At 33.8% G+C, this 13406-nt stretch overlaps 1 protein-coding gene across 2 annotated transcripts in view; it reads right to left on the bottom strand.

The window, feature by feature from the left end:
- Positions 1 to 13406, bottom strand: part of LOC149792164 (deoxynucleoside triphosphate triphosphohydrolase SAMHD1-like) — a 100425-nt gene that overhangs the window by 23437 nt on the left and 63582 nt on the right. For both annotated transcript variants that reach the window (XM_089969361.1, XM_089969359.1), the window contains exons 5-6: positions 12259 to 12341; positions 11498 to 11605 (exon numbers count right to left, since the gene is read on the bottom strand). In XM_089969361.1, the coding sequence (XP_089825487.1) occupies positions 11498 to 11605; positions 12259 to 12341 (191 nt within the window). The remainder of the gene's footprint in view (positions 1 to 11497; positions 11606 to 12258; positions 12342 to 13406) is intronic.

Below are 13406 nucleotides of genomic sequence, written 5' to 3'. Positions count from 1 at the left end.
TTGAATATCAAAATACTTGCTCTTTTGCTCTTTTTTGTTTCTTAATTTAAGAACATAGGGTCGCAACAAAAAACATTACTCTAGTTATTCATTCATTGAATAACTGCACACTACAACCCTGACAATGGACGAGTAGTCATTATATTTAATGATCAAAATACAAGGCTCGTATTAAACATATCAAGTATGTGACCAGGATGAACACAACGTCTAACAACCCGTCGCTTTAAGTCGACCTTGACCAAATATATACAACCGACGATATTCTTAATGTGTAAATAGTGCTCCTCTACAAGTAATCCCTGTTGGTGAAGAGTTCAGTGTGGGAACACAAAAACACCATCCTCTATAGCAGGTGTCGGCAACCTTTTGATAATAGCGTGCCAAAGTAGGATTTCTAAATCATTCAGCGTGCCAACAACCTATATTCTTATAAGTCTACCTGCTCTACCATATTTTTATATATTATATAAGTACTCGTTTATATGAAACTACTATTAAAACAAATAAATTTGATCTTGAATTTATTATATTAATGTTTAATTAAAGAAATTGAACATAAAAACTTCAATTGTAATTAATCTGTATCTCAATTAATGTGAGCCTTGTCCTTGCATTCTCGTGGTTCAATAGCAGGTACATATTTGGTCACTTTCAGCTTCACACAGGCTTCTGAGTGTTCAGGTGTTAGGCGACTTCTTTGTGGACTTAAAACAGCTTTCATGTGAGAGAAAATCTGTTCACAAGTATAAGTTGAACCAAAAGCTGAAAGTAGAGCAAATGCAACTTTCTTCAAACAGGTGAATGCTTCAGGGAGGGATGTCTATCAGTTGAAATTAGCAGCTGACTTTTCTAAGCAGTTTCTTTCCAGAGATTTCCGCCATTCGGCCAATTTTTATGTCCATAATTCTGATGTCTTAAATTCAACATGCTGCATTTTAAAATCGTCAATATCCATCCACCTAAAAAGATCCAGATCTAACTGAGTAGAAGTCAGATCAAGCAAGTCAGGATTGATGAGGTATGAAAATATGGGTCCATGAATTTGAAAGTCTTGACTTCGTTTAGCAAATTCCACTTGGAGTGTTTCAATGTACTTCTGAAGCTCATTTATATTCACTGTAAATCGATCTGAATGAGCCTTCACATTTGGGAAGTACTTGAATGTTTTGGTGTTGATATCACGGCAAAATATGTCCAGTTTCAATGCAAATCGTTTCCAGTAGCCAATAAGTTCAAGTACTGTTTGACCCGTCCTTGTAAATGCAAGTTCAACTCATTTAGATGCGTCGTTATGTCTGTCAGAAACATCAGCTTCAACAGCAGTACTCATCATTCAATTCCGGAAAATGTTATTCTTTTTCATCACCTTAATTACTTCCAGACAAGAAACGAATCTATTCAAGACTTTACCTCGACTAAGCCAGCGAACATTGCTGTACAACAGGAGATCTGCATATTCACTCTCAATTTCTTGTAGAAGAGACTTGAATTACATGTGAATCAATGAAGAGCGGGAAACTATAAAGTTGACTATCTTAACAACAGTTGCCATCACAGAGAGAAAGTCCAATGATGAGATCTTTGCACACAAACTCTCCTGGTGTATAATGCAATGGAAGTTTCATAGTCGACGTCCAACGTGATTCTCAAGACGTGTGACAAATCCTTTCTTTTTGCCAACCATTGCAGCAGCACCATCAGTTGTTACACAGAATAATTTATTCAACTCCATGTTCTGATTTCTGAAATAGCTTACGAATGCAGTCAGAATGTCCTCTGCTTTGGTTGTATCATGAAGAGCTAACAAGCAACACAACTCTTCATAAATACGATTATTTTCACAATATCGTGCGACTACAGCTAGGCGTGGCAAGTCATTCAAGTCAACGCTTTCATCAAAAGCGACACTAAATACAATAGCTTGATTTAATCCAGTCGTTTGTTTAACTGTTCAGCCAAATCAGTTATGTGCCTCTCTTTTGATCTTGCAGAAGCTGGTATTTCTCGAATCCGAGACAGTATAGTTTCTTTATTTGGTAAATCACTGAACAGAATTTCAGTACTGCTCAAAAAAGTTTCTTTGATGTACTCTCCATCTGTAAAAGGTTTGATTTCAAAGCCACACACTGAGCAATTTTGTAACTACATTCGGTAGTTTTATTCTTCATTCCAACTGCTTGACTCAAAATACCAGTTTGTTTCTTGAAACCAGAATTAGCCGTTTTGATGGCTTCATTATTCTCTTCAGAGGTTTTACACTTGGATTGATGTTTGGTTTCATAGTGTCTTTGTACACTATACGTACGACACACAACACTTTCACAACAGAAAGCACAAACAGCACGATCCTTTTGTTGTATAAATCCATATTATTTTGTCCAATTTTCTTGAAATGGGCGTTGATCAAGTTTTTGCCTTTTTTCGGCCATTTTAGGGGTACTGTATTTAATACAAGAACATAAGAAATAGCAATAAAACTATAAACGTTTAACACGTTGGCCGCGTCCCACAGTAGCGGCAGCATGCAGTGACTGGTGTAGCGCTTTCGGCGCCACACTAATATAGCCTGTTGCTGGCCAGTGAAAGCGGACATGTGGCGACACCTATATAATGCAAGAAATATTTAGAAAAGGATATGGCGCCGTCCAGTGCACGCAGCAGCAATTATGCTGACTTACGTTGTTTTGACTTGCATTGAAAAAAAAATATGTTTTTCCACTTATTACCTTTTAGGGGGGTCTTACGCGTGCCATTGAAAATCGCTCTGCGTGCTAAGTCTATCACGCGTGCCGTAGGTTGCCGACCCCTGCTCTATAGAGTCACACATCTAAGCAAATTACTGCATGATTTATCAATACGAAATTGAAATGATACGCGAACGCCATTTAATATGCTAATGCGTAATGTTATCCTTGAATTTAGGCATTGGTATGAGTCCATCTGCAGCACTATAAGTCCTACGTTCTTCTGTAGTCCTTTGGTCGTTGCTTTGAAATCCCTTTAGAGCTACCTCTTCCAATAAGTTTCGACGCCAGCTCCTCGCTACTATGCATTGACCGCTCTGCTGAGAAACACGAACGTACACAGCAAAGAGTTATCTCGCTAGAGATAGGACACAAGTCAATCTGGCTGCTCCACATCCTGGGCGACTCGCAATGGCTGCCAAATCATTCACAAAGGAAGATGTTTTAATGGTCAATACAATCACCTCATTTTTTAGGGAGGGGGCATATGATAAATGCTTCTAGTTTTCCTGGCAGGTATTCAACACGAAAAACGTCCCTGGCGCTGAATCTTACCTCACGAATATTAACGGGAGTTGCATTAGCTGCTCTTGGTCGTCGATCAGAATCCCTGCAAATGAAACTTTTAATGGTACGTAATGGTAGTGATGAGGTTCCGGCTAGCGGTTCACACAAAGGTCTTGAAACTAGCTTTGCATCTAATCTTAGCTTCGGAAACACAATTAGGTGCAAACTTCACAAAGTTAATGCATATCCAACCAGATCATTTGCTACACTAACCATCATTGGACAAGAACATGGCAAGTAATCAGTAATGCTTATATAGCACAATAAGGTCACCGGTGAACAACAAACAATACATTAAAAACAAATTAATGGTACCTCCAGAGTTAAAAGATGATCGCCTATTGCAGCAGTTCAAGAAGCAACCACCTGACATCACAAGTGAATAGAAACACTTAACAGAAAATAATCTGCAACAGTATGGGCTTGCATCGAGTCTTTTCACATTAAGAAGAAAGGATGATGCAAATCAGTTGCATATTGGGCACGGAGGTCATCCACAGAAGCCAGAGCAAATCATTGGCCTGTTTGATATAATTGATCTCTCGCTACAGGATAAACAAGAAAATACACTATAATATACGCAATCGTAAAGTGGGAGGGGAGAAGGGGCAATTCCTAACACGGTGTAAATATGAAATTTTGTGAAGTGTCTTAGCAAAGACATAATTGGCAATCATCTATCCTTTGAGGTATGTAACGGTCTCTTTCACTAGCCGCATACTAAACGCAGTGTGTTCTTTAATAAAAACATGTTCTGACGCATTACATAACATGATCCGAAAAAACACAGTCATTAAATCTGGCCTTGATTCTTGGCGAAGGCGTAATTGTACCTGTTGCAAGCTGTATCATTTCAGCATCGAAATGTATTTCAAAACATCATATTTTATTTCAACTCATCGTTGTCCTGCCCAGTAAATATGGCAGTAGACTAGTAGAGAACATATTCATAATAGGCAATATTCCGGCAAGAGTCAGATCAATCAGATTTTCATATTACGCTCTGTATAAAGGAGCCAAAGAATGTCTATACTATTACTCCAACATCGGCAATAATTTAATTAATGACTTTGCTAAGCTGAAACCTTCGAACGTCCAGAGACTGAATAAAGGCACAAACTTTCAAATGTTACATGCACTGAATCTATGGTTAATGTCGTTGCCACTACACTTATTGGTGTGTCTGTGTTGACAGCTCTGGTGGGGATTGACATGTTATGAACAATCATGTCCTGTCTCATCTCAGGTGTATATCAGATCACAGCTTTGGACTGTGATATTGTTTGATTGTCAGGACTTATTTGCTTTAGGCTCTCCTTGAATGTTGAAAAGCACAACGAAATTCACTTGAGTCAAACCTCAACACAATACTCAACCATATATTCAAGGCTCTTTACCACAACAACATCTCCGAAAAAGCGTTTAAGCTTTAATTATCATCGCTGAGTTTGCAATAAACGAGCTGATATACATAGAAAAGCAGAAGCCCGCACAAAAATTAAGAATGCTCGAACTAAACGTTCAAACAAAACGTTACTCATTGACATTTGCTTTGAAATAGCTCAAACAACAAAGGTGACTGGAACATCACGGCCGACTAAGTATTTGAAGTGATATTTTCATACTCCAATACAGTTCTCTTAGCATGAATCGAATATGGAATCTGTTATCAGACGCGCGATTAACAGAACAAAAAATAAAAAAGATACAAAAAAGGATAAAACCTACGAAATACCCGGTTCGTTTATTCTAAACGACATACACAACTTTCACTATCAGTTAAATCTGCAGCGTCCTTAGCTAATCTTGTTCAACGCTTGCCCTGGTACTCGCTAAGGCGATCTATATGAACGCACACATTACTTTCCAATCTATATCTCTAATTCAATTGTGTGTACTTAAATAACGAATTGTCTTCTATACAGGCTACGTCAGGCTTTTAAAAGTGTTTGATTTTCGTATTTTACCATTCACTAATAGTTTCTTGTTTTGCGTTATTTTGCTTTTCAGTTTTAGTCAAATGAAGAAAGCATGTCTGTAGTTTTGTTATTAGCATCTATCACAAATATGCCAGTTTATTTACTTTACAACTCAGTAACTGTCAAAGAAAATAACAATTCCAATGGTAGGCAAAATATCTTTAACATTGTTCTGAACGAATCTCTCACTATAAAGAGTATCTTAAGCGCTAAACTGTTCATACTATCACCAGTGCACGAGACCAACATCAAGTCATTATACAATCACAACTTGAAACGTATACTTGTTTTTATGTTATTAATATATTATGAGTTTATTGCCAGGTTCCTTTCAATGATGCTTTGAATTATTACAAGAATATCCGACTTCCTAAATTGTATGATTGTATAACTTAGCAACTCACCCACGATAACAGGGGATATTTTAAGTTTCAAAGCTGTAGCATGATTGCTTAATGAACATAACGTAAAACATTATGGTAATGCTGTAGAAAACGATAGTTGTATCTAGGCTAAAACTATTTAAATTTTAGGCATTCTAACTTATTTGTGGTCGTTGGTTTTTACTGCTTGAAACAAAAACAGAAATGTATTGCCACTGCTGTTGTTTCAAGCCCCGAGTCTGAAGTCTTAAGTTTCGTCTAATCGGGACACAAGGTATTCCGTATTAATTCGTCCCAGCACTACAAAAGCCAATCATGTTTCTGTACCAATGTCAAAACGTGTTGCACAACGATACACAGCTATATACATTTCTTCAACTGGGGTAATTGTTATCACACAATAAATAACCTGCGATATTTTTAGCTTTCGTTTCGAGTTAGGATTTACAATGATGATTGCATTCAGGCACGAGATGGTGTAAATATATTGAAATACTTATTGATGTTTAGGGTTGTTTTGCACTACAAACCAAGTTTTTGTTGAATTTAAGCATGTATGTAAATACTGGAAGCAACATCAACGGCACAAACAAAATGAAATGAAATATGTTTGGTTGTACATTAAGTTTATATACAAACGGAAGATTAGGAATCGGATATCATATGGGAGTTAGCATTCTAAATAGTCAGTGTGTTTCGACATATTTTCAGCAGTTGGCACTTTTAGGCATACAGTTAACAGTGGCTGGAGCACATAAAAGTCTCCCAGATAAGTATGGTGGACACAGCCCAATGGGATATTATGGATTGGGGCAATTCCTTAATACCCGAATGGGGCATAAGGGTATATGCATGTCCCCTGTTGCAAAATTCTAAATGTATAATGGCATCTCACCACTCTGGTTTCTAAATCGTTTCACATCAGTATCTATCTATGTATCTATCTATCTATCTATGTATCTATCTATCTATCTACGTATCTATGTATCTATCTATCTATCTATCTATCTATCTATCTATCTATCTATCTATCAATCTATGCATACATACATACATACACACATACGTACGTACGTAAATATATACATACACACACGCACGTACGTACATACATACATACATACGTACATACATGCATGCAGGGATATATATATATATATATATATTACAATCAGTACTGTATGTTGTTGAACTTGCATGAGACTTGGTTCACTTATTATTACGATCTGAAATAGGTTCCAATCGCTTATCACTTTACAAAAACAAAACAAAGACAAAGAACATGAAAAACAATAATTGTGACTCATTATTATGCCCTTATACTTGATTCTTATTAGGATTAAAGCAAATTATAATAATGTTATGTCTCTTTTCTATGGGACCATCTTCTATGATAAAGATATGTCAACTTTGAATAATGCATACACGCGTTAACTAAATATGTGATAAAGTGTGACTAAAGGACAGAGAATGTTTAACATATGTATTATTAGTTACTGTTTTAAAAAGCGTTTACTACTTCCGATGACTGAAGGCATCCTACTGCGTTTCAACAAAGGAAAGATTATAATCTGACTGACTGTCTACCGGTAACATTGATATCAAGTATCAGATTTATTGGCATCAATTTCATTCTTGCTTATAATTTACCTACTAGTAGGATAAATACTATATTGCAAAGAATGTTCCACTCACCCAAACGAATCTGGTATAACATTTGTTTAGAGATAATCATTTGTGTTTTGTATTGAATTTTATTGCCCAATCACCCTTATAAAAAAACGAAGAATCTCTTTAGAATATAATTGGTAACTAATGATATACGTACGACTTTTTAAAATCATGAATGAATGTTTTTTGTATGTTAAAATGTATTGAAACTAGTACTGATTATTACTTCAATTGCAGTTTGTTTTGACACGTCACTATACAAATGACATTTACATTAATTGTATATTTTATTTGACATTTTATTTGACATTACCAAATGTTATGTGGAACATTAATCATATTGATTTTGATTCCAATTGTTATGTATATTTAGCTTGCATGTTTTGTTATTGTTCTAATTGTTTTAATTCATTACATGCTATTGTAATGAAACATTGTATGTCGGCCTTAATCTTCTCAAAAATCAAGTTATTTCTCCTTGACCTAAATTGCTTTTATTTATTCGGTAAATAACTAATACATAGCTAAATTATGGGTATAATATCAGTATAATTGTTCATAAAGTAAATGAGTTTATTTGGGTCTATATCTAGGTTTTTGGAACTCAGATGGCGTACCTACTATAATTCAGGTTCTGTGATGTAATTTTAGTAATATGTGTCTAAGAATAACTAACATATTCATTTTGATAACACCAGGATCATTCTAGAAGGTTATTTCCAATTACGTAATATATTTTTTAGAAAACGCTCATTGTGGCATGACGTCAGAGAGAAGACTAATAATCTGGTCACTGAAGGGAACATTCATACGTGTTTTACGATCTAGCATAATCAAGTTGTAGTACATGTTGTGTCCATTATGTCATTTTGGACTGGAATTTATTTCTTCAAATAAATGATTTAAAGTGGTTATTTTCTCTGGAAATGAAAAAGTGCTCTGATAAAGTGCTTGGATAGAGACATTAACTGGAATTTATAATTAATTCAAACCTGGAATTATATTATAGTGATTCAAGAAAGAGATTTGATAAATCAACATTATGCAGGTTACAACAGACACATCAACACCTTCAGCTTTGGAGTTATTGTTGACTTCCACTGAATTTTATTCAGGAAATTAAAATATTATGACTTGTGTCTATAATTCTAGGATGATTTTTTGATTTATTTCATAATACCGTCAATTCCTTTTTATTAGATATTCACTTTTGTATTCTAGGGACAAATATTTGTTGAATTTATCAAAGCTAATTACTTTTATTATTTTCCGTTGCCTGTTTTATGAGCATGGTCTCGTAACACATTCAAATATGCTTATAACAAAAATTAATAATCGTCGCTGTTTAAACTCATGCTGTGCTCTGAATCATTTTATGACTAAATCACTTCTTTTAGTTATCGTAGAACTAGATTCATTGTGATGGTTCGGAGTGTTCATTTCAACATGTCCAGTGATAATTCAACATCCTTAATATTGTCCAACTTTCTTTCTTCAGAATGATCTTTTCTTTCACATAACAAGGAGTGAACACAATTCAATAACACATGCAACAACAGTTTGTTTTTTAAATGAACATTCGGCTATGCTAATAATTCCTCTTTTTGTGAAGACGTATTTATTGTTTAAACGCGTTTAAACACATCAGTGTGTTCACATTGTTCTAGCTGTGTTTACTTATATTATGCTTTGTGTCGCTGCCATTGCAAGTGTTACATCTTTCGTAACTGTACATAGATGATCAAATAAAAAATTCATCATGAACCAGATCATGTGACACTTTTCAGATGGTAAACATACGTAATAAAACATTTTTCTTGCAAATGATGTATTGTGCCTTCTTCATTATATATTTCTGGCAACTTATACGTTTCAAATGCACATAATTTTACTGCATCAACATTACCATTCATACAGATGCTAAGCACAAGTTTCCTATGACAAAGATTGCAAAGTGAAAAGAATTCTAATTATCAGTATCTGTTAAAGTACTTATATAATATCAACTTGTTTTTTTTTTGGGGGGGGGTGTTGCTTTTTTCGGTTATTTCCATTGTTTGCTTTAAATTACATCTGCAGTCAATGTGTAAAGTACACTGGATTGAAATTTGATTTAGGTTAAAGAAATGTTATTTTCACTTCTAGCAGCTATTTATTTTGCAGCTAAACATGTGTTTATGTTGTGTCATTCATAGTTTGGAAACATAAGGTTCAACAAGGTATGAAATTCGTATCATGTAAATTCCTAAGAAGACAAGGGGTTGAGAATTATTCCGAAAAATCATTACTTATTTCGTATTGGTGTGCAGTAAACTCTTAACTGAAATGCGATTTGAGTTGGAAATGCGGTCTTAATTGCAATATAATTTAACATTGTGGATCAAATTTTGGAACCCACTGTAATTATCATTAGCCGAAATAACTTAAACGGTACAACTTAATGAACTTGCTATTAATATCTGTATATGACCAATGTGTATGCCCTACACCTTTCATACTCTTTATTGGAATGACCCAAAGTATCTACATGACCAATTTCAACGTGTATCAAAACTATAAATACAACACTTATCTCATAACAAGCAAAAACGGGAAAAGTTGATAATCAGGAGGGGTGCCACATCCCAATTCGTAAGAGCAAAAAAAGTATCGTTCGCTGACTTGACTTCCTCACTGAAGTTTTTTCTTTTCTGGCAAAACCCATCTTCGTCAGTTGCAATTTTGTTCGAATTGTTATGTCTATTTAATTTCATTGGTTGCCTGTTGTAGATTTTATTTTTGATTACATGTTATTGTAATGTATCATTGTCTGCTGGACTTGACCTTGTCCAAAAGTGAATTCATTTTTTCTTGACCTGATTGACTTTTTGATTTATCTTTTATTTCATTTATGTAAACAACTAATAATAGCATACTTTTTTCTGTGTATGAACATAATATCTGAATAAATATTGAGGTAAACAAGAAGGCTTATATATGTTGATCAAGGTCAGGTTTCGGAGATTGCTAAGTGAATTTTGTAAGCTATTGTGTTGTAAATAAACAAGGTTCAATAGATCATTATATAAATTTATTTTCCATTAAGTAATGGCTGCTTTTAGAAAAATCGTGACTGTGAAGATTGTACCAATCATGATTTAACATCTAGCACCTTAAATTGTGTTTTGATGTGACAAGTTTGGGCTGAATTTTATTGCTTTCAAATTATCTAATTCAAGTCATTATTTTCTCTGGAAATGCAAACGTGCTCTGATAAAGTTCTGAGATAAAGACATTCACTGGAATTTATACTGAATTCAAGCCTGGAATAATACTTTTGTGATTTAACCAGAGACTGATGACACATCAGTTCTTCATAGGCTATAACAAACACGTTATCGCCTTCAATTTTGGATCTCTTCGGGACTTGAACTGAGTTTCATTCAGGACTTGTATTACTAGGACTTGTGACATTAATTCTTGGATTATGTCTGGATTTAATTCGCAAACTCGTAGGGTCTTCTTTCTTATTTTTTACTTTTGTATTCTAGGGAAATAAATTATTTATTAAAGTTTACAAAGTTTGCAGTCTTGACTCTTTTCTGTTATTTATTTTAAAATCATAGACTCGAACTATAATGTTTTCTTGGAGGAATTTTACAATTGGGCTTAAATGAGGGAGTCGGTATAAACGCTATTTTGTAGACGCTAGAGACCATGGTTCATAGGATGATCCATTCAGTTTATAATTGCATTACACATGTTTCAGAATGGTTTTTCAATACAGACTGCCTCGTGCTCGCTGTGGATATTGTGAATATCACATTCATTCGTTTGCTATTGTAAAGACCCCTTTTTAGACTCAATGCACTCATCCATATCGTCAGTTTTAGTATTTACTACTTGCAAATGGATCAAACATTGCTTCAAGTTCTCCGACATTTAAATCTAGTAAAAGAAAAGGTAAAGCGTCTGTTAGATCAGTAGATAGATTCCATTGGTTGTTTACAATCAGCAGTATGTCCAATACAGAAAATATTACTTTTAGATACACTTATCTTGCTGTATAAAGCAGCACATAATGGATACATGCTTCACACAATTCTGACAATGCAAAGCTAATGATAAATTTCACATATAATAATGTATATAATTTGGTCATGCTTTTTACCTGGATGAGTTCCTTAACTAGATTCAGATTTAATTTATATTCGATCGACTCATTTTTCAGTTTCTTCTCAAACATCTCTTCAACCAGTTTAGCCGACAGCCGTTCATGCTAACAAAAACAGAAATGGATGAGTTTGTATCAAATAGATATTATTATATAAATATATATAAAAATAGAATTATGATACGTATTAACCTTTGTTCTTTCTTATTGAATTATGTAGTTACATTTTTATTTATCGGTGTATGATCTCATATATATTTCGTTTGATTCATATATAAAAAAAGAAACAATAATGCACGCTACAGTAATATTCCTAATAATATAGTAGGTTAAACAAATTATTTATTTTATTTACTTTGGAACAATAATTCTATGTTACCTTATGAATACAATTTGACATAAAATCAAAGTTTAGAATCTACTCAAAAACACAAAAACGCTTATTTAAAAGCACTAATATTTTGATGTAATACTTTCATGCTAACAATGTTTGAAAATTTCGTCCCAGCATACCAATATTTCCATCACAAAAAGCATATAAGAATAAAAATGATTAATTCAAAAATATTAAACATAAACAAATAAAATGACTTGAATTTTTTACACTTGACATAACACAATGACATTAAATCGTAAAGTCATTATAATTCATTTGATTCATTGCAGATGAATGCCTTCAATTGCTAATTATTTTGCTGTTTCATTAGGTTATAATACAAACTATGATAAGAATATACACATAAAATGTCAATAGAAACCTTCCAGTCTTTTCCTCCTCTTTCTTCATCTGTCAGTATCTCATTCGCCATGTGTTCATATATGTGGGAAAACGGACCATGTCCTGATTAAATGGACAAAAATGATATTGTGCGCTATATTCATAAAGAAACCCGATTTCGTTCATATTTTAATTGAATATCATTTTGTAAGAACTGTTCCACTTATGGAATTTTCAATTTTCTCCTACCAATTGGCATTTACTTGCTTGAGTGATTTAAATTCATATTAGTTGTATTGCTTACCTAATTGTACTGTATTGATTTTATTTATCTTGGTAATTGGTACATGTTTTATTAAATTATCCACACTTTTCAACACATTCATTTCTAACCTACTATAACACCCACATATCTCTGTGTCATCTCTAGCATGATTTTCCTAGTATTAGTTCTTGTGCATTGCTGCCTTTATAGGCTACTATGTCTCAGAATTATAGATAAACAATTTAATTACTATAAAGTATCATATACTATTATATTACAGCATAAGTGTGTGTAATACTTCGAGCAAAGTAAAGTCTTCAGAATGTAAAATATATTAATACAGTTAATATATTAAAATGTCCTGCCTCTATTGTATTTGCTTTGGACACAACCAAATAATTAGCTGGCGCGTTTTTACACGCCAGATAGAGAATGATGGAAGTATACAATACTACGTGCATTTGAACGTATAATTTAAAGGGTTGATCTCGGCTACTTCATAAAGTAGCCACGGTTCGAGAAACATTTAGTATTCATCAGAAAGTGAGTGTAAGTACACGCAAACATCGTTTGCACCGTCGTTATCAACAAATATCGAACCTTATATGAAATTCATCAAGGAAGATTGCTGTTTCACATAGAGCATGTATGGCTTGGAATAAACATTGTGCATTTCAATATAACGTTAACAAAGAACAACATACCGGCAATATAATTGGCTGTAAATATTTCTGTATAGATTATATTGCAATTTAAGTTTGCCAGAATCTTAATAGCTTGTCAGTAATATGCGTTTGTAGCAAAATATATTACATGTAGCAATAGGTGATCTAAATATTTCTTTTGTTATTGCCCGTCAACGTAAATGCAATTATAATCTTCAGATGTATAAAATCACCTAAATTAGACAGTCTACTGCTCGG

Source organism: Sinohyriopsis cumingii, chromosome 9 (assembly GCF_028554795.1).
Source record: "Sinohyriopsis cumingii isolate HCF-2022 chromosome 9, ASM2855479v2, whole genome shotgun sequence".
NCBI lineage: Eukaryota > Metazoa > Mollusca > Bivalvia > Unionida > Unionidae > Sinohyriopsis > Sinohyriopsis cumingii.
The sequence above is the reverse complement of the archived record's forward strand: the minus strand, read 5'-3'. Positions and strand labels throughout refer to the sequence as shown.